Here is a 21,311-nt window from a genome sequence, read left to right on the forward strand (position 1 = left end):
TGTTCTGGATCCCAGCTGACAAACTCATTTCTCCATCTCTGCAGTGAGAATCATAAAACCAGCCATGCGTTAACCTGCACATAATTAATAAGCACATGTACATTTATAGAGCTGTTGTCTTAATTCTGATCTGATCAAGTGTGTTCCCATTATAAAGCATCCAGTGTTCTGTTGCTGTTACACTTTAGAAACGTTTCCAAACAATGAGACATAGCCTCAGGGATAGTACTGCTAAAATAATATTTTTAAATTGAGTACTTACTAAAGATTGCCAAATAAAAGTTTTGAAAATCTGTGCCTTTTCATCCTGAAAAAAAAAAAAAGTAATTTAGGTGCTTGCGATAAAGACATTTAGTTGGATGCAGAATTTCCTAATGTAGACTAATAAGCTAATGTGTTCCTTACCACACCCAAAATGGCAAACAGGGTGAAAGAAATGCTGACATTAGTTACGGTTGACAAATTCATGACTGGTCGAATGGAGTTTAGTTTGAAGGCTGGTTTGAGCGCCTCCAGTAGAGATGGTGTGTTGGGTTCAGAGCAGTTCAGCATGGAGGAACTGCTCCCTGCTTAAGAGGGGGAAAAAAAAGAAATGTGTCATTTTTTTGACCATTGGCTGCACCAACAGCTGCAAATGTAAAACGTTATTAAAATCTGCACTTGTCTCTATGAGTCTGTGATATGTTAAAAACACGTTTGTCTCTTGAGCTCGCTCAAAATGATGTCATGACATAAAGAGGAGGTAGAGCTGTGAAGTCGATGTCAAAATGAAAATGAAAATGACTTGAATCCTAACTGCAGGATATCTTCTAACTATCCTGTGAAAATCAATAACATGTAGTTTTATATACACTTGACTCATGGAGCTTTACTCACCGTGCATGAGCAGAAAGATGAAGATGAACAGAAGCTTAGAAGGCTTGACTTTCAGCAGGCAGCACTAAAAACATTAACATTGGATCAGAAGTGGCTGTTAGAGTGTGTGTGTGTGTGTGTGTGTGTGTGTGTGGCCTCCTGATGTTAAGAGCTGTCCTGTAAAGTTGTCTTCCCAGAATACTGAGTTACAGATAAATTGGTTCAAACTTAACTACTTTAATGGATTAATCCTATCCTCAAGTACATGAAGACATATGTTGTTACCTGCCCCTTATTTCTAATTTCACAGACTCTTGATGCAGCGGTGCTTTTACGTCTGTGACACAGAGACTTGAATTCAAACACATCCAAAACATTAAGGATCAGTTTTGAAGACAGTGAGCAAGACCACATCGATTAACATCCGTGCCTGACCTCAGCCGCTGTCCACGTATTTGTGACATTACCGTGTACCGTAATGTTTACTGTTCCCATTTCAGTGGAACACATTATCAGTATTTAAGTTTGTTTTTGAGAGTTGATTCTTTGATTGATCACTATTTTATAATTTCAAAATGTATCATCTACACGTGTTGGAGTAACAAATTTATTTTCTACTTTGTTGCATTAGCGTAGTTTCTACATAGTGTGATCTCTATTTCATCATTTCTGAAGGGCATTATTGTTCTGCTTGAAATAAATGTCAATCAAAAACTGACAGAATTTTTTTCAAGTACTTTTATTTTTTAATACAATTCCACATCACATCTAATAATTTAAATAACGACTAGATATAATATAATGAGCGATTGTTGCGCTAAACATTAGTACATTGTAGAAGTGTAGAATAAACCATATGTGTACAGCAATGTTTCTCCAAGAAAGCAAAATGACATTGGTCATAACTGAAACATCTGAGTCACTATCAGGTCACTATTCACATGAATGGAACCTTTTTAAAACACAAAGCAGTTGTTTACTGACTGTATGAGTTATTCCAGATAATGATGATGGTAATGAAGCTGACTGATATGAAGAGGATGTAGATGCCGAACAGCAGGCGGTCTATGATGAAACCCACCTGGATCCAATCCTCCGAGCTTTGGCTCCCATCAAGCCGCTGCTCCACCTGGAGGCGGAGAGCCCGGAGGTCCGTGGCCAGGCTTCTCAGCTCCTGCACGACCCTGTTCTCCACCACTGGCCCCTTCTCCTGTGGAGGTCCCTCAACAGTGTCAAGCTTTATCACTGCAACACTTTGCTCCATGTCTATATATATATAAAAAAAGGAAAAGAAATTCAGATAGTTTTCAGTATTGCCTCCTCCCTTTCCTCAAAGTTTATGATCAACTATCATGCTTAAGCTATTTTCTGTGAATTAAAACTTGCAAATCTCTGATTTATACTTATATTTTATACTGTGTTTAACTACTAATAAGATAAATACCTGAATGTTTAGCTTTGCGTGGCAGGAAAACAAGAAAACCTAAAATCTGTAGAACAAGCACTTGGATCCAGTGAGGAACTGGAGAGACTTTGACAGAGCCGCACAGCAGGTTGGTGATGAGGATTGTCTCCAGTAGACTGGCAACCATCAGAGCCAGGCAGAGAGAGAAGAACACATCTGATGTAAAGCAAAGAAACAAACAACAAGACAGGTGGGACATGGACCCCTCACCAATAAAGGTTTACATAAATTCATCCTCCACTTGGAGTTGCTGGTCCTGAATCCCAGCTGGCATAGGGCAAAAGGTGGGTACACAGGTCTCCAGTCCATCACAAGGACACATAGAGACAAACAACCAGCCACTCTCTAATTTACAGTCAATTTAAGTGTCCGATTTGCCTAATCCTCAAATCTGCATGTTTTCTTTTTTTAGACTGGAGAACCCAGAGCAGACCCACGCACACGGAGACAACATGCAAACTCCCCACAGAAAGACCCTTGTTGCTGTAAAGGTGAAGTTCTAAATACTACACCCATCGTCAATTATGTAAATCTAAACACATTCTCAGTTTGAGGAAATTTAAAGGTCCAGTGTGTAAAATTCAGGTGAAATAATTTTCATTTGCAGAAATTGAAGATAGAATATTTATACTTAATTTTCACAATCACCTGATTATATGAGTTGTTGTTGTTGTTGTTGTTGTTGTTTTTTTACCTTTATATCAGGAGTCAGGTCAGCTCTACGGAGGCCACCATTGTGGACCACAATGTTTTCACAGTAGACCACAGTGGACAAACTAAACATCAAACATGGCAAACGTGAGTGAGGTGAGCTTTGATGCTAACTGAAGGCTACATACTGTAGGCTCTCCAACACAAAAGGGAAGGTGAGAGACATTCAGCTGCAACACACAACTTCACAACTAACACAACTTTGCACACTGCACCTTTAAGGTGTAACACCCATCCTCCAACGGGTCATTTAAGTTAAGATGTCCTAAAATAGGCTGGCTTTACTGCAACTGTCTTTATCAGTTATTAGTTGATATCTGGATGTCAAGGAATTCATTAGTGAGGTGAAAACTGAAAACTATTGTTTTTAAATAATATCAGTCAACACACTGCACACAGTTATTATTAGTTCTCTAAAAACCACTGACTTATGAGAGGTATAGTGTTTCCAGTGATGGGCAGCAGGTCGTTCATGATGAGCAAGAAGACGGTGTAGCCCAGGATGAGGGTCATCTTGAAGGAGGATCTGTCCACACTTTGTGGAGGCAGCAGGAAACTGAAGAGGTCAACCGTGATGAGGAAGCAGCTGGGAATCAGCAGATTCACAACGTATAGCGTCGCTCGGCGCCTCACTCTGATCTACAGAAACAGGATGACAGACAAAAAAAAGTTTGTCAGGAACCAAAAAAGAATAGTATTTAAATTCATGATTGAACACAGTATATTATTGTACCATTAGGCTCTTATTATCTCAAAAATGAACACCAAATCACACAGCTACAGGTCAAGCTACTCTTGAGCAATAACTACATTTGCCCCAGGTGCATTATTGCCACATGCTACTGGTCTCACAATTTCCTTTGTATCTGTACAAGGAATCGAATCAAACAATTTCGGCCATTTTTCACCTTCTGTGCTATGATACACTCCGTTTTCACACACATCTTTACTCTTGTTGTACAAGTAAGGACTTTAGTTGGATGGCTGTGTTTGAATATCTCACACAGATACCATCACACAAAATAATAAGTTTTACAGCGGGTACCCTCAACATACATGAAATGCAAGCTCATCGATGTACTCCGCTCCATGCTTGTCCATGTAATCGTGGAAGGTGATATCCAGCAGCTCCCATTCTCCCATTGTGGTCATTACATTTTTGGAGCGTTCTGTAATGCTTTGTACAGTTCTGTGCAGGAAAATCTTTATGTCGCTCGCTGAGGAGAGACAAACACAGGATGTTATCAACCTCTAAGATCATCACTGTAATGAAAAGAAAGGCAAAAACTTTAATAACTGACTCAGACATTTGGTGATGGGTTAAATAACAGAGAAACAAATAAAAAGTAGCCATTGGTAAGTGGTTGTTTAATGCCCTGAAATTGAAAATAATATCAGAACAGTTCATCATTCATTCATAGCTTCTTGTCTGTAAAACTCTTACTCAGCAGTTGTTTTAGATTAAAATTGGTTGAAGCTTTTGTCCAAACTTGCCAAGAAAACTCTTTGTAATGAAAGTTAACCTTTCTTACCGTAGTGGAGGTAGGAGTTGAAAGTGAAAGTGCAATTCTGTACGTCGAATGGGAAGGTATAAATATCAAGGTTACAGGAGCTCACAACTTTGGCCGGTAGAGCGTCGCGCACCAAACCATCGCTATGTAAGTACACATATGGAACCTCAGGGGCCGTGTTTTCATCCATGCTGCAAGATGGAAAAAAGTGGCAAAATGTGGCACTTTTAGTAGACGTTTAGGGGTCTTAACTTTCTCTGCTGAGTTTAAATTTGAAAACAGAACTACATGTTTACACACAATATCACACAATTTGCTTGTAAATGAATTATGTTGTGGAAATAAAATCCCTTTTTCCACAGCTCCTATATTCACTTACGATGCTATGGTGAGGCCAACAATAAAAACAACAACTTGATCCTGTTTGAGAGTAAAAGTGTAAATCCAAATATTGACTAATTGACTAATGTTACTGTATACATTGTGTCAGTTCTCACTAAAGTACCAAAGATGTATACGTTTACAGTTGATCAATATTTGCCAAAAATTTTATTACAGTGCTGAGCCATTTCAGTGAAAATAAATAAATGGACTCACAATTCATTGATCACAATATCTGGCACCCAAAATTTGTTTCTGGGGAGAGCAATCCTGTCTGAGCCGCACTGGGTTGGATCCCAGCTGACAAACTCGTTCATCCACCTCTAAAACAACAAACCTGTTGTCAGCGCACAGAGCAGATGCTACACTTGATCACACAACGCTACTGCTACATCATCACGGCCTGGAAATGGGTGATTGCACAACTTACATAATTGAGCCAAAGGTATGTCATCAAGAGTTGAGACTTTTCATCCTGGAAGACAAGAGTAACAATTTCAACACATGGATCCTTAGAAGAATGTGTTTGTAGACAGCAGCCCAAAGGATGTTTACTCATTAATATAAAATATATTATAAAACACCTCATAGAGATTTTGTGGTTGATTAGATAGAGATGTAAACTTACCACTCCTAATATTCCATACATGATGAAGAAAATGCTGACGTTGGTACATGTTGATGTGTTCATGACAGGTCGTATGGAGCTCAGGTTAAAGAGTGGAGTCAGAGCCTCCAGAAGGGCAGGTTGGTTTGGCTCAGAGCAATTCACTGTGAAGGCACTGCATGGAGCCGCTGGCAAAATTCAAGAACAAGTCTCAAAGTGTAATCAAAATCAAAAATAGCTTATACCAGTCTCAACATATAATACTTAAGCTTTACTATATATAAATAACCCTTACCTTGCATTAGAAACCACACCAGGGTGGACATGGATATTAAAATCAGCCGCTATAGTGAACACAGATTAGAAACTGTTATTGATTGATAAAATATACAGGAAAACATGATCACTTACAGTATGTAACAACCAATGCTGTATTCAGCCTCGGATGTAATGTGTAAAATTCAGAATATGCAGCAAGAAAAGATACTTTACCTGGGATGCCATGACATTAAACATCAAGTGTTTATCTGTCTTTGAGTTCTTATGCCTGGAGAAGAAATAATAGTCTCGCTTCATGAAAACATTTTATTTTTGTTACAAATGGCAGACAGAAAAGACAGCTGCTACTTACCTGAGAAACTAACTCTTGCAAGACTAAACACTGAACCTCAGTCCAGCCAAGATATACATAGTGCTACTGGCAAATAATGTGGGTAACTTTCCCTGCATGTGGTTTCATTCAAAGCACAGTAAAACCATAGTTTATGTTTTTGGTCCTCAATGTGTGACTTGGAGATAGTGACATGTGCCCACAGCAGCATCGGTGTCACACCTGCCGGTCAGATGCAAATAAACAGTGAATGGAAACAGGTGTCCTCTGGTTTCAGCCCTCTATGTACCCATCGACCAACCGACCAACCAACCAACCCATCTAGCTACCTACCACTTTCTTATCCATCTACCAACCTACTGGAGGCCGACCAATTTTGGATTTTTAAAGGCTAATAAAATAATGAAAGTTTGAAGCATTTCAAGCTGACAGCCGGTTACTCAGTTGCTAAAAAAAAAATCCACAACACATCACAAATGCAAAATGTTGGTCAATGTCATGGTATTTCAACAAAATTTGCATGAACAATGTTCACCACTGCTGTGGCTAAAGTTGTCGTAAGGTGTCTGATGAAGAGAAATAAAATTGGATACGCTTCAACAATCAACTTGGTGAAGCGTGGTTTATCATTTGCAAAGAGAGAGTCAAGATGGACAACAGCTCAGAAGCAGGTCAAAGATGGCTCTGAGGCACATGAGAAAGTTTGTACAGTTTATAGTTGGTGCTCACGTCCGAAGCTTATCTGTGTAGCTGAGAAAGATGACCTCCGTTCCCTGGAAGTGTTTGAAGATAATTGGGCACGTACTAGGTACGAGTAGTGTGAGAAGGGTGTGCATGTTAAACCAAGCAAGTGTTATTTTCCATGACAACCACAATACTAAAAAAATACAAAAACACCTAACAATACCTAGTTAGTTGTGAATCGTGTCAAAAGGATCTGTCTGTGTGTCTGTGGAAGTAACAAAGTGTCCTTGAATGCATCAGCATGATCATTAGGTTGATAGATTGTCTGCAGAAATGATGTAGATGTTGTTGTTGTTGCTAGGTGTGGCTGTGGAGCCTCCATGTCGTAGTGATCTGTGTATCTACATGATGGGTGGAAGCAGTTATTATTGGAGCCATGGTCTGCATTTTACAATGGATGTATAATGTCCTGTCTGAGCTGATAAGTTGGCTGAAATGATTAATCGATTGACCTCTACACCTACCTACTTACTTTATACCTCCAAATCGAGCACTTTGTTTTTCTTATGTCATGTAAAAACCTTTGGTTCAAGCTTGCAGTCGTCATTTTTCTATTCTGTTTCCACATCTTTGAATAGAAAATGCACTCGGCATCTGTCTGAACCTCCATGTTGGTCTTTATAAAATGTGTTGTGTTCAAGTGCGATGCTGGCACATTGTTGTGGAAAGCAAATGTGATGTGAAGTCAGTGGCTCTTTTCTCTTCAGTTATTCAACTCAGCTGTTTCCTTAAATGTCTCTGTATGTGTCCTGTGGTTTTATCTGTTAACTGTGTTTAGCATGTTTTTGTGTTATGATTATTATTTATTCTATTTCACTTTGCTACTCATTTTGAAACTGCAGGCACCTGACAGAAAACAGGGATGAATGGGCCTATTCTGATGACGTAGCTTTCAGGATAGATAAAAAGAAATCAGCTATCAGCCTGTGACTGCTGGCTTGTGCACACAGTGCACTTCTGTGGTTGTGTCCTAAAGTGAAGCCACACTGCCAAGAGAGATTTAGAGGAAAAATGAAACTAAAGTGAGTTACTTTTAGTTTCATTTAAGCAATAATTAGCAACCAGGGCAGGATGATGCTAAAATGACTTAGTGACTTAGACATGTACATACACATACAAGAATGAAGTTCCTGAATGTATCCAATGAATTAAATTCTTGTATGTACTGTAATTTGCAGTACAGTTTTCAATGACTACATGAAGTTTATTCACTTCATATTTGCAGTGCAATAAACATAGTGGAAATAGAATAAGTAAGTTGTTGAGGCATAGTTGCTTATTTTTACAACTTGCTGTAATGATGATCTTGTAGTTTGCAACATGAAGGCTGAGGTATCCATTTAACAGTCAAAGAAGCAATTTGATTTAATTAAGCCAGCTTTATTTTGAAATCCACATTACAAGGCTTTTACCTGACAACATCAATGTTATCAACATTGCAGCTTAAATTTACTTTGAATTGCACTTCCTCATATAGAGTATGTATTACCTTATATGTTGTTGTAAAATTAGGTATATGAGTATAGTTTCTTTATGTGTTGTCACCAGGGCAACGATGCATGGAGGTTACAAGGGTTTTTTTTGGTAAGGCCTACACACTATATTTATTTTGACAACAAATATATTTCCCCTTGCAGATGCATTTCATCAGCTGACAGAAAATACATCATCAACATATTTAAATGAAATATTATATACATTATAAACACAAACAATGTTATAGTACAGCGTACATGGACAGAGAAAGCTTTGCTCAAGAAGCATCAAGTTAAAATCTTGTGATACATAATTTTAATTTCCATAAGGGGATTAATAAAGTGTCTAAAAAATAAAAAAAAAATAAAAACATCTGGGTGAACATCTAAATGGTGAACTTTTTTTTTTTTTTTTTAAGATTCAGCTGAAGACTGACAAAGCTCAGCTCACTCTCTGTTGCAGATGCCTTCTCTACATCCTTCACAATGATCAGGCTCGTGAGGATTATTGACTTCAAGCCTCTCGTGATTATAGTGGCCTTGATCCAGGTTTTCATTGTAGCACTTTATTCTTATCTTCTTCACCAGATTCTTCATGAGGATGGTGATGTTCTCTGCGCTGATGCTGGGATTCACCATTGGGGCGTCAGTGCAATTCTTACAGTTCTGCCTGAAACACCTCACTTTGACACGGCCGTTCCTGTGCAACAGACTCATGTGGAAGATCACCATCACTCGGTTGGAAGGCCAGGTTCTTCGACACTGGGTGCACTGAAACCTTTAAAATGTCAAGTGACACTTATTTTCTAAATCAAAGCAAAACTAATGTCATGTAGTGTTGGTGTAAATTATATCTGTATGTTTCCTTTAACAGGCCTGTCCTCATGTCTTAATGTCTCACACAACTGCTGAGTACTACATTATTAATCTCTCTCTCTTTTCATCATACACATGTATATTCACTTGTATAATCTAATTCTTTTCTAGTCCAAAATATTAAGAGAGAATCACATATGTGCTGTACATTAGAGTGTATAGACGGTCTGTATCGTCTAGATAATTTAAGTCCAGTACACTGACCTTGCACTCGTGGTCCTGATGTATTCCTTCCATCCTGGCTCTAGAGAGTTGGGTCGAATAGAGGGATCAAACTCCAGATTCCAAGTGTCTCCATGCAGGACACCTTTGGCTTCTACCAGGAAAATTCTGGTCCACTCTGAAAGTGCCATCCTGACAGTGACAGTCAATTCCGGTCGGTAATTCAAGACACAAAAGACCTGGAGACTCACAGCTGGTCTAATAAAAGAGCTGGTTGTGGGAATGAGGAATCAGCCTGAGCCACTGGCTTTTATTGAGGAGTGGAATGAAACTGAAACTTAAAGTTGGTTTCCTTAGGTTTCATTTGACCAGTCATGACCATGGATGTATTTTATGATGTTTTCATAATACATCCATGGTAATGACAGTGTAGTGAGGAAATGCTTATGTAGCTGTGGCAGATGCTGAAACAGCAATTACCATGTAGATGGGAAAAGAATAATTTTGATCTGTCTTACAATCACAGGAAAGTAATTGTTTTTCATATATAGTATATATATATATATATATATATATATATATATATATATATATATATATATATATATATATATATAAATCATTGTGGTCTCCTTTTCCTAAAATTCTGAGAGTATTTTTTTTTCCCACTGTTGCCAAACAACAGAGGCACTTGACTGATCAATATTATACAGTAAGGGCAGCAGACCAACATCGTACTCCACCACCCAAGTATCGTACAGGTCAAAATGTCTGGTTATCCTCCAAGAATATTTCCCTGAAGACTACTTCTTGGAAACTGTCTACCTGCTACCTAGGCCTGTTTGAAATTTCTGCTCCAGCTGCTGTCAAGCTGAAACTCCCTGATTCTCTCCGAGTGCACCCTGTTCTCAAAGCTCAAGCCTGTCAGTGACAGCCCTGTGCCCTCCAGCTGCTCCCCCTCCGCCCCCAACTTCTCGATGGTCATCCTGTGTATGCAGTCCAGCAGCTCCTGGATGCCCACCGCTGGGGGCGGGTCCTGACGATCGCTCCTGGGTCCCACATTCCTTCATCGTGGATCCGGTCATGGTGAGGGATTTCCACCGTTTCATCCTGACAAGCAGAGTGGGTCGCCGGGTGGCGACCGTTGAGGGGTGTCCATGCCTGGCAGTCTGTTTTTTACTGCATTTCCCCTCCCTTCCTTGTGTGTCACTCTCTTCCAAGGGGCGGGGTCCCAGGCTCAGGCAGCTGCAGGTTACACACCTGGTGCAAATCATCTCATCAATGCTCTGCTTAAATACTCCAGCTTTCCAGTCACTCGCTGCCAGATTGTTACAGTTTTCAATCCCAGCTGCCAAAAACACAAAACTGATTTGCAGTGTCTGTCTTATGCAAACACCTTTTCTTCCGCTTTTTGTGTGTGTGTGTGTGTGCGAATTGAAATGGGAGATTTGAAGGGTGTGAAGTCCCCAGTATCTCTGCTGCGGTGACAGCTGGATACTGATTTTTGAAGCAGAAAATTCAGGAATGATAAAGATGATGAATGAATGATAAAGACTTTAATGAAATGGATGCAATATTTTACAATGTTGAATTCCATCTATGACTAAAGGTAAGAGAGTAAAACAAAGAGACGGCAGCGGCCAGTTTGTACAGTTTATAGTTTGTGTTCACGTCCTAAGATCATCTATGTAGCTGAGAAAGATGACCTTGGTTCCCTGGAAGTGATTGAAGATATTTAGGCATGTACTGGGTACGAGTAGTGTACAAGTGTGTATGTCAAACCAAGCAATAATCAGAGCAAGTGTTATTTTCCATGACGACCACAATACTAAAAAGATACAAAAATACCTAACAACACTAGTTGTGAATCGTGTCAAAAGCATCTGTCTGTGGAAGTAACAAAGTGTCCTTGAATGCATCAGCATGATCATTAGGTTAGTAGTATGCAGAAATTATGAAGTTATGCGGGTCATTGATTGCCCCTCTGATCTTAACACGCTGTGGACTTCACGTTACTCTCAATAGCTCTCTTGCACAAATCTAGCAGCAGTCTGAATTGTTTCTTTTGTGATGTGAAGTCAGTGGATCTTTTCTCTTCAGTTATTCAAGTCAGCTGTTTCCTTAAATGTCTCTGTATGTTTCCTGTGGTTTTATCTTTTGACTGTGTTTAGCATGTTTTTGTGTTATGATCATTATTTATTCTGTTTCACTTTGCTACTCATCTTCAAACTGCAGGCATCCCTGACAGAAAACAGGGGTGAATGGGCCTATCCTGATGACGTAGCTTTCAGGATAGATAAAAAGAAAACAGCTATCAGCCTGTTACTGCTGGCTTGTGCGCACAGTGCACTCAGGGCCGGCTCTACCTAATTTTGTGCCCTAGGCGAGATTGTGTGTGTGTGTGTGTGTGTGTGTGCGTGTATGTCGCGCTCGAAAGTGACTGTATACTAGTCACTAGTCGCCTCGCGGCGCCCCTCCAGCAGATGGCGCTCTAGGCGACCGCCTATATCGCCTATGCCAAGAGCCGGCCCTGAGTGCACTTCTGTGGTTGTGTCCTACTTAAGTGAAGCCACACTGCCAAGAGAGATTTAGAGGAAAAATGAAACTAAAGTGAGTTACTTTTAGTTTCATTTACGCAATAATGAGCAACCAGGGCGAGGCAACAGAGACTTGTGATGCTAGGACAGATGTCAACACTATGACTTACCAAAGAACAAAAACAAATGGTCTACAGTGACTTGGACAAAATCTATTTTGCAGTACAGTTTTCAATGACTACATGCCGTTTATTCACTTTATTCATATTTGCAGTGCAATAGTGAAATAGTGAAAATAGAATAGAATTGAGGCATAGTTTCTTATTTTTACAACTTACTGTAACAAATGATGATCTTGTAGTTCACAACATAAAGGCTGAGGTATCCATTTAACAGTCAAAGAAGCAATTTGATTTAATTAAGCCAGCTTTATTTTGAAATCCATATTACAAGGCTTTTACTGGACAAACATCAGTCTTATAAACACCAGGGCAACGATGCAGATGCTATAAGGAGGTTACAGGTTTTAGTTTTTTTTTAATCCTTACACACTATATTTCTTTTGACAACAAATATATTTTCTTTTGCAAATACATTGCATCAACTGACAGAAAATACATCATCAACATATTTAAATGATTACAATAGTATAATTATTATATACATTACAAGCACAAACAAGATTATAGTACAGTGTACATGGACAGAGAAAGCTTTGGTCAAGAAGCATCAAGTTGAAATCTTGTGACACATCATTTTAATAAATCTGGGTGAACATCTAAACGGTGAACATTTGTTTTAATTTGTTACAAAGAACAGAATATTCAGCTGAAGATTCATAAACCTCATCTCTCTCTCTGTTGCAGATGCCTTCTCTACATCCTTCACAATGATCAGGCTCATGAGGACTTTTGACCACAAGCCTCTCGTGATTATAGTGGCCTTGATCCAGCTTTTCATTGTAGCACTTTATTCTTATCTTCTTCACCAGATTCTTCATGAGGATGGTGATGTTCTCTGCACTGATTCTGGGATCCACCATTGGGGCGTCAGTGCATTTCTTACAGTTCTGCCTGAAACTCCTCACTTTGACACGGCCGTTCCCGTCCAACAGACTCATGTGGAAGATCACCATCACTCGGTTGGAAGGCCAGGTTCTTCGACACTGGGTGCACTGAAACCTTTAAAATGTCAAGTGACACTTATTTTCTAAATCACAGCAAAAGTAATGTCATGTAGTGCTGGTGTAAATTATATCTGTATGTTTCCTTTAACAGGTCTGTCCTCATGTCTAAATGTCTTAATGTCTCACACAACTGCTGAGTACTACATTATTTAATCTCTCTCTCTTTTCATCATACACATGTATATTCACTTGTATGATCTAATACTTTTTTAGTCTATGCTTTAAGAGAGAATCACATATGTGCTGTACATTAGAGTGTATAGACGGTCTGTATCGTCTAGATAATTTAAGTCCAGTACACTGACCTTGCACTTGTGGTCCTGATGTATTCCTTCCATCCTGGCTCTGGAGAGTTGGCTCGAATAGAGGGATCAAATTCCAGATTCCAAGTGTCTCCATGCAGGACACCGTTGGCTTCTACCAGGAAAATTCTGGTCCACTCTGAAAGTGCCATCCTGACAGTGACAGTCAATTCCGGTCGGTAATTCAAGACACAAAAGATCTGGAGACTTACAGCTGGTCTAGTAAAGGAGCAGGTTGTGGGAATGAGGAATCAGCCTGAGCCACTGGCTTTTATTGAGGAGTGCAATGAAACTGAAACTTAAAGTTGGTTTCCTTAGGTTTCATTTGACCATGTATACATGTATATGTATATATATATATATATATATTAATTATTATTCATATTCATTATATAATAATTTTGGTCTCTTTGTGTGTGAGAGAAATGAAATGGAAGAAATGGGAGATTTGAAGGGTGTAAAGTCCCCAGTATCTCTGCTGCAGTGACAGCTAGATACCGATTTTTAAAGCAGAAAATTCAGGAATCATGATAAAGACTTTAATGGAATGGATGCACCATTTTACATTGAATTGAATTCCAACCATGAGTAAAGGGAAGATGATAAAACGAAAAGAGACAGCAGCAGTAGCAGTGACATTTAAAAAGACAGACTGTTACACCATAGCCTTGCAGAACAGTGGGAATAAGATCAGGATCAGTCATTTTGGATCATCTCACGCACAGCTGATAAAGACAAAAATACATATAATCAGCAGACAAGAGCGGTGTGGATGAGGCAACGCAATCGTTGACATTTGCGAAACATATCAGGTGGAGCCTGAACCCCAACCTTTACTTTGGAGCAGCTCTTTGGAGCAGTATGACTTGATCATACATATGTTAATTTCTCTTCTTGTCTTGCTTTTATGGCCCTTTCAAGACCTCACAGGCTTTGACAGCAGTGTAACACATGTAAAATCTAGAGAAAGCACTCAGAAAGATGCTAAACCTCCACTGAGGCTGCTTGGTTTCTAAAATTGCAAATACACTAATGTGGGATCACTGCCAAAATCGATTAATTTATTCCTTTGGCCATAAATACACCCTCAGAATCCTTCCACTACATCTTGTGCTGCTCACATACAAACATGACCCTGACTTCCTGGAGGTTGTAATTAATTCAGTTGAGTAAACTAAACATGTTTTCAGAACTAAACCATAGAGTTAGGCTCTTTAATAATTGGAAGTGACTGGCAAACATTTTAATCATCATAATCAGTAGATCATTATGTAATTAATTAGTTATTAATTATTACAAATGTCATTTACGTGGGTTTACTCATATTTGCTCTTTTCACTCTATTCACTCAACTTTATTTTTGTTACAAACAAAGGATTAAAATAAAAATAGACATTGAAATCATAAGAGATATAAGTGTGATTTTCCATTAAAAGTGCATTTAAGTAGACAAGAATGAATTGATAATATTGACATTTATCAGTTGGAGGGAACAGCGAAACATAGAGATATTACATAAAATACAAACGTAAAAACACAAGTCGGCATTATAAATCGACTAACAGCTGCCTTGATTTCCAAAACCACAAGTCGACTTTTATTTTGAAACAGGAAGCGCAGAGCCTACGTCGCCATGGTAACGGGTAGCACTCTGCAGATATTAGCTGGTTAGCATCAATGTGTCTCTTTTCGGGTCCTCAGTCTTACTGGGGCAGAAACTTTGATTACTAACCATGGAAGCATCTGATTCGTATCTAATCCGACCTCATCATCAACACAAGTGAGTTGTTCTCAGTGGTAAAACCGCTATTGTAGCCGCGGCTTGAATTAGCTTTTAGCGTGTTCATTGCTAACGACGTGCTTTTCACCAGCCACCAAATCAGCGTCTTCAGTGTCATTCGTGATGCGGCTGTGCCACGAGTTTAACTCCTCACATTACCGACACACGACAGTTTCAATAACGTGTTATTGAAAGACGATGTTTGCCACGTACGTTGCTAATAATGTTAAGTTTAGTAGTGTATTCACGAACGTGACGACTCATTTGTATCATAACTGTATCAACAGAATCTAGAGTACAGCCTCTCAGGGACAATTCAGTCCGTTTTTGACAAGTCTAAATATAGAGACTTTGGATCTGGATCTGGTCTAATATGGTCTCCATGCAGAAAAAAACAGCAGTGAAATGGCCCCATTTTGCATTTTCACAATTGGGTAATGATTCACAATATGGAAACAATGTTTTGGAGAATCTACAGCCTCTTTTGGACAATATAGTCCAGTTTTGACAAGTGTAGATATAGAGGTTTTTGATCTGGACCTGGTCTAATGCAGTCTAGATGCAGAAAAATCTGTGAAATGTTCCTTTTTTGCATTTTCAGAAAATAGGTAAAATGATTCACAAATTAGAAACAATGTTTTGGATAATCTATAGCCATTCTGGTACAATCCAGTCCAGGTTTGACAGTTTTCAATATAGATACTTTGGATCTGGACCTGGTCCGACGTTGTCTAGATGCAGAAAAGGCAGTGAAATGTCCCTTTTTCTGGATTTATTCCCATATCACAAATAAAAGAAAAATTTTGTGGGGTTTGGGGCAGGGGTTCAGACAACGTTAAAGTGTATTTCACATGTGTTAAATGCACAGTCAGAGGTGAAATAAACAGGTCACTCAGCGGAGTAAGTTAAGTTTCCCTTTAACTTTCCCCTTAACAGCAGAATAGGAAGCTGCATATCAGATGCCAACTTCAAGAGACCAAATTAAAACATTTTAGTTCCAGCTACATATACATGTGTGTCATTGCGTACCAGAAAACAATATAAATAACTATAATTTGAGATCTTAATCAATACGTTTTTTTTGTCATTTTAATAATGATATTTTTAGCATAAACAAAATATAATTTCGGTTCAAGAGCTTCTACAATAACTATTACAGAAACATACAAATAAATTTGATAGTCTTCAATGCTGTAAATTCAGGGCAATAGATTTTTTAAGCACTGTGTGTATCTTAATTTCCCCAGAGGATCAAAACAGTATCTCCACATAAGTGACATACTGTGCATGTCTCAGTATAAGGACATACATGTTATATATGTTATATTTCTTTATTATTTATTGGTGGCTACTACTAATATGATAATACCAGTGTAACAAGTCCATCGTATGATGATATGTTTGTTTTTTTCCCCAATTTATTTTTTTAAAATGACAACATTCTTAAATTCTATTTATTAATCAGGAGGAGGACGGTTTCTGTAGTTTAGGTCCACACGCAACAGTACTGAGACATTTGTTCTCGCCATTTTGTGAAAATGACAAAACCATTACACCCCTTTTGGCTACATTATGTACCAGCCTACACAACCATCATTATGGGAGATGTCTACATGTACAGTATCATCATTTCTGACCTATCATTTTTAATTCCCTGTGCCTTGTTGCTACCTCAGGTTTAAACCAGCCATTGTGAAGGAGTGCATTCGTGAAATTGTGAGGGAGCGACTGTCTGGAGTGCAGTATGACCCAGATCAAGTCCCAGAGCTGTCCCGCTCACTGGCAGACTGCATCAAGGACAAAGTGAAGAGTGAGTCATTTCATTTTACATGAACATGTCCTTTTTGGATATTTATGCCCCCTATTGTAAGTCTGCCGACTAATGACACTTTTGATTGATGTGACTTGCGGTCTGGAATAACTCATGGGAGGGGACAAAGTGCAAGAGTGAATATAAATGAATCCAAATATAGCTACAGGATTTATATACAGCATCAATAAGATGTAGCTCAGTCATAGTCCAACTAATAAAATGAAGAGTTGGGCAATATGACCCAAAAGGTTATATTTATGAAGATAATGAGTGTTTTTTTTTCTCCCCTTTTTTAATTTTCTTCTTGGTTTCAATAAGAAACACTTCCAAATTCACATATCTGAGATTAAAACCATCCACAGCAGCATGTTGCTGCATTGTGCCCCCAGTACTTCTGTGAAAAAAGCGGCCTGTTTTTTTCACTCACCACTCTGCATCTGCCCACCAGAAGTCTTTGGACATTACTAGTTCTCCCCACACCCGCCTCCTCACCTTTCCCCCTCTGATGTACGGCATGTGACTCATGCCGTATATAACCTTCTTTTGTTTCTCTCTGGTCATTTGCATAACACATACTTTGCATGTTGTTTTGTGTATGGCATCCTGCTATCTTTGCACGCTGTATTACAGCTCCGTTCTCGTCCTCAACAGATGCTGGATTTGACAGATATAAGCTTGTCGTGCAGGTTGTCATCGGAGAACAGCGCGGGCAGGGGGTCAAGTGAGTGATCATGTGATGCTGTGTAGACAAACTGTCACAGTTTATAGATTTTGTAGCACCGGGGAAACACAGGTGGACATTTTGTTGCATATTCTCTACATTAAAGAATAAATGTGTGTGTCGCTCGCTTGTCAATAGAGTGCTATTGCAGTAAAAATACTGTGAAAACCAAAACTATAGTTGTTTTACAAGCTGCAACAGCAGCTAAGCTAAGCTCTGCTTAGCTGTTCACATTTGCAAAACATGTTTTGTGTTGTCAAACAGGTATTGACTCAAATTATTTCTGAAAATAATTAAGTAATGAATGTATTTCAGTGTATTGTCTATGACTTACAGTATGTGATCTGGTTCTTTTCAGAATGTCTTCCAGATGTTTCTGGGATGCCGACACAGACAATTATGCAGAAGATATTTTCATGAACGTAGGTGCCTTTGTACTAGTGTTCATTCTGTCACCCATTTTGTCCATGTACATATTAGCCTTAGTCATATTTAGTCATTCACATACCGTTTTAATTCATCAAGATTAAGTCAAAACATCTTCTTTTCTTAATAACAAGCAAGTTAAAATTATTTCTGAGATTATTTCTGATTATCCTTTCAGTCAAATAGTGTTTCACACTTCTGTGAAATGTCATGATTACCAGAAAAGAAAAAACAAACACATATTGAATACTTCAAAGAAGCTTTGATAAAAGTGTCTCTCTCTTGTGTTCTTGCTCATGTTTAGTTTCATGTTACAGCAACAGCACGTACCGGAGATGAAGCTGCTGCACTTGAACTCATTTTGAATATTTTGAAGGAGTAACAGCTGGATATAATCCTCTCCTCATTTTGTTTGACAAAAATAAGGAGCTATTTTACCTTAGTTTTTAGTTCATGTAAAACATTTTAGTTTTTGTAGTATTCAGTACATCGTCTTAAACTCTCTGTGTCTTACCTTTTTAGGAGAGCTTGTTCTGCCTGGCAGCAGTTTTCGGGAGCTATTATTACTGAAGATGAGATGACGAACTAGAGGAGGGATGGCAGAACTCTTTTGGATGGAAATGGGTGAGGTGAACATCTGCTCACTTCCAGCATTTTGGGCCCATAATGCACTGATCTGGAGTATTGTAAATGCTACATTTGATGATCAGAACTGGTGAAATTCAGTGCAGAAGGTTGCATAGACATACATGCCGAAGGTGTGTAAATACTAGAATTTCACACTAGTTAAGATCTTACTAAGATGTACTTTGATCATGAATTTAAATATTTAAAAAAAGCACATTTTCTACTTCAAGTGATTAACAAATTAAAATACCTCCTAACTATATTTATTATAAGTATTTAGCAGACCTGGCTTTTTAGTAGATGCTATTTTTGGTCACATGCATTTCAGTACTTGCAGCATCATAACACATATAACTATGGGTCAGTTTCTTAGAACTCTGATTTTAACTCATATTGAAGGTTGAAATTGAATGTGCTCAGGTTTGTTTGCATAATTTCAAGTGCCTGCTTACAAAGAGATCTCTACAGCCACGTATGCATGTTTATATTTTTTAGCTTCCAAACCTCTGTAGCACTATGCCGTTAGAAACACTGTCTGACTACCTTTCAGCCTGGTTTTGAATTCACTCCCCTGGAGTGTGACTTTTTGGTCAATTTAAATGTAACGGGATGTTACTTTGAAGGTCCTCATTGTAATTGGTGACCTTTAATGAAGAGGCTACAGATATATAACAAATGGAGGCTGTTATGGTGACCTTTGCATACAAGAAAGGATGCACTTGTTCTTCTCTTTGTAAAGTAAGCTTTCGTTTTACAACATGGAGCTCACTTTTTAAAGCAGTTCTAGGCTTACACAAACATACTCACGACCAATATATTCAATGTCTGCCTTCAAAACCACATGTTACACACGGGTTGTTCAAGAGGCTTTGTGACCACTCCTATCACTCGCTCATGCATCCCCGACAGAAACATTAGAAATAGCCAGCAGGAAACTTTGGATATAGTTGTGGCTGGCGATGAGTCACGGTTGTCCACTTTATAGGATTTGATCAGTTCGGATCAGCTAAGACACATAAGGTCGAGTCTGATTTGTCGGGGTGAAAATGATATCCTGTGTCCACCTGACAGGAGATATTAAAGTTAGAAAAATACTGACATCTTAATGCCCATCAGCCGGAAATAATACTGTATGCATGGTTTAAGAGAAAATGAGTGCTGTCAAAGACATCCTGACGACTACCGCCAGTTATTAGTGTAAATTATTCATGCTGCTTTCACTTGATTAAAATGAAGTCACTGACCTTTTGGTCACGAGTGGTTTTACTCCGAAAGAGAGCTGATTCATTTTTGTCTTAGTTGTAAAACAAGAAAGTTATATCAGTCTGCTGCAAGCGAAAAAGGTCTACATTTATACAGATATATACTAATTATTGAGGAGCCACCACACTTAACTGGATCTATGACTGTTCCTAGGTTTCCTGTTCGAAATTCATCCTGAGGAGGAATTTGTTTCACAATAAAACAGATGACTAAGTTTTTACGTTTGATATTTGCACTGTAATTTAAACAGGACGTAAGAAAATGCATTAGATATTTGTTACTGTGTGTTGATAAGAGTTTTGCTTTTTATGTGTTTTTGTGGAATTTTCTATTGTTCTCATTTCATTTAGAAGAAATTATGACTGATTTTGTGACTTTTTTTTGCTGCCAATTTAACCTCAGATTTAGACTAGACAAAAGATGTATCTTGTAATCATGTAAATCCTATATTTAGTAAACAACACATATTTTAATAAATAAATACTGTTCACCATTATTTCTGGTTATCTGAAAACTCCATATCCATTTTTCTTCTCTGTATTTAGTTGGTGGAATTGAGGCACCCGCTTTCCATTCATATATTTTTGTGTTTCGTTTTCGAAATTTTGCAAACTGGTTTCCAGAAGGAAAACAAGATTATCAGAAGCTTATCAGACTATATATAAATAAAGATTAATGAGGCAGAAGGGAGCAACGGCCATATACTGGTCAAGATTACTGCATCAGATATCAGAAGAAATAAAAAAATAAAATTGATATCATCTATAAACCCTAATCATCACACAAATGCTTCTCTCAGCACATGCCGCTCCACCATCATGTGACCACAACGTGTGCCGTCACTCTGCAGTAATCATGCCAGCTGTGTGGAAGATAAAGGAGAAGGGTGTTACATTTTTTGTTGTGGAAAAACTTTTATTTTAACATTTATCTGAGTTTTATCTGAGTTGGGACCTGTTTCTTTTTTCCTTTATGAAAGCAGAATATTTGTTACACATTTGGAGCTTTATGCTATTGAAATGTCTCATTATGGCATTGGCACAACACACACACACATGCACACACATAAAAAATACCCACTCACCCACCTAGGAGCCTGAGGATTTTGCACCGTATCTTAGCTGTTCCTAGGTCTACACTCTCCTGGACAAAGATCTCAGATCTTCTGTTGGAGCCTCTCTCCTAGTTTTGGGGGTTCTAGCCCCTAGTGCTCCTATAACCACTGGGACCACAGTTGCCTTTACTCCTTACATCTCCTC

General features: G+C 38.5%; 4 protein-coding genes across 4 annotated transcripts; 1 reads left to right on the forward strand and 3 right to left on the reverse strand.

Annotated features, from left to right (window-relative positions):
* Window positions 1-1,627: 1,627 nt before the first annotated feature.
* LOC122780523 (5-hydroxytryptamine receptor 3A-like) lies at window positions 1,628-5,845 on the reverse strand. Its single transcript, XM_044043527.1, has 9 exons — window positions 5,826-5,845; window positions 5,552-5,718; window positions 5,354-5,398; window positions 5,140-5,246; window positions 4,564-4,733; window positions 4,088-4,248; window positions 3,460-3,670; window positions 2,300-2,476; window positions 1,628-2,121 (listed from the first exon to the last, which is right to left on the reverse strand). The coding sequence occupies exons 1-9, from the start codon at window positions 5,830-5,832 to the stop codon at window positions 1,832-1,834; spliced, it is 1,335 nt and encodes a 444-aa protein (XP_043899462.1). The 5' UTR covers window positions 5,833-5,845; the 3' UTR covers window positions 1,628-1,831.
* A 2,884-nt stretch (window positions 5,846-8,729) lies between these two features.
* On the reverse strand, window positions 8,730-9,692 carry LOC122780494 (receptor-transporting protein 2-like). The gene is made up of 2 exons (XM_044043479.1): window positions 9,440-9,692; window positions 8,730-9,137 (listed from the first exon to the last, which is right to left on the reverse strand). The coding sequence occupies exons 1-2, from the start codon at window positions 9,586-9,588 to the stop codon at window positions 8,807-8,809; spliced, it is 480 nt and encodes a 159-aa protein (XP_043899414.1). The 5' UTR covers window positions 9,589-9,692; the 3' UTR covers window positions 8,730-8,806.
* Window positions 9,693-12,342: 2,650 nt separating this feature from the next.
* On the reverse strand, window positions 12,343-13,672 carry LOC122780492 (receptor-transporting protein 3-like). Its single transcript, XM_044043478.1, has 2 exons — window positions 13,426-13,672; window positions 12,343-13,115 (listed from the first exon to the last, which is right to left on the reverse strand). The coding sequence occupies exons 1-2, from the start codon at window positions 13,572-13,574 to the stop codon at window positions 12,713-12,715; spliced, it is 552 nt and encodes a 183-aa protein (XP_043899413.1). The 5' UTR covers window positions 13,575-13,672; the 3' UTR covers window positions 12,343-12,712.
* A 1,372-nt stretch (window positions 13,673-15,044) lies between these two features.
* Window positions 15,045-20,548, forward strand: dynlt2b (dynein light chain Tctex-type 2B). Its single transcript, XM_044044318.1, has 5 exons — window positions 15,045-15,202; window positions 16,879-17,012; window positions 17,667-17,736; window positions 18,095-18,158; window positions 18,685-20,548. Exons 1-5 carry the CDS (start codon window positions 15,156-15,158, stop codon window positions 18,730-18,732), a joined length of 363 nt encoding a protein of 120 aa, XP_043900253.1. The 5' UTR covers window positions 15,045-15,155; the 3' UTR covers window positions 18,733-20,548.
* The last annotated feature ends 763 nt before the right edge of the window (window positions 20,549-21,311 follow it).

This window comes from Solea senegalensis, linkage group LG14, assembly GCF_019176455.1.
Source record: "Solea senegalensis isolate Sse05_10M linkage group LG14, IFAPA_SoseM_1, whole genome shotgun sequence".
Lineage (NCBI taxonomy): Eukaryota > Metazoa > Chordata > Actinopteri > Pleuronectiformes > Soleidae > Solea > Solea senegalensis.

Coding starts and splice junctions, on each gene's coding strand:
- LOC122780492 (XM_044043478.1), bottom strand. CDS start 13,574: ATGGCACTTTCAGAGTGGACCAGAATTTTCCTGGTAGAAGCCAACGGT. Junction 13,116..13,425: donor ATCAGGACCACAAGTGCAAG/GTCAGTGTACTG, acceptor GACATTTTAAAG/GTTTCAGTGCACCCAGTGTC.
- LOC122780494 (XM_044043479.1), bottom strand. CDS start 9,588: ATGGCACTTTCAGAGTGGACCAGAATTTTCCTGGTAGAAGCCAAAGGT. Junction 9,138..9,439: donor ATCAGGACCACGAGTGCAAG/GTCAGTGTACTG, acceptor GACATTTTAAAG/GTTTCAGTGCACCCAGTGTC.
- LOC122780523 (XM_044043527.1), bottom strand. Junction 4,734..5,139: donor GATATTGTGATCAATGAATT/GTGAGTCCATTT, acceptor TCCATCTTGCAG/CATGGATGAAAACACGGCCC. Junction 4,249..4,563: donor CAACTCCTACCTCCACTACG/GTAAGAAAGGTT, acceptor GTCTCTCCTCAG/CGAGCGACATAAAGATTTTC.
- dynlt2b (XM_044044318.1), top strand. CDS start 15,156: ATGGAAGCATCTGATTCGTATCTAATCCGACCTCATCATCAACACAA. Junction 15,203..16,878: donor CGACCTCATCATCAACACAA/GTGAGTTGTTCT, acceptor TTGCTACCTCAG/GTTTAAACCAGCCATTGTGA. Junction 17,013..17,666: donor CATCAAGGACAAAGTGAAGA/GTGAGTCATTTC, acceptor CGTCCTCAACAG/ATGCTGGATTTGACAGATAT.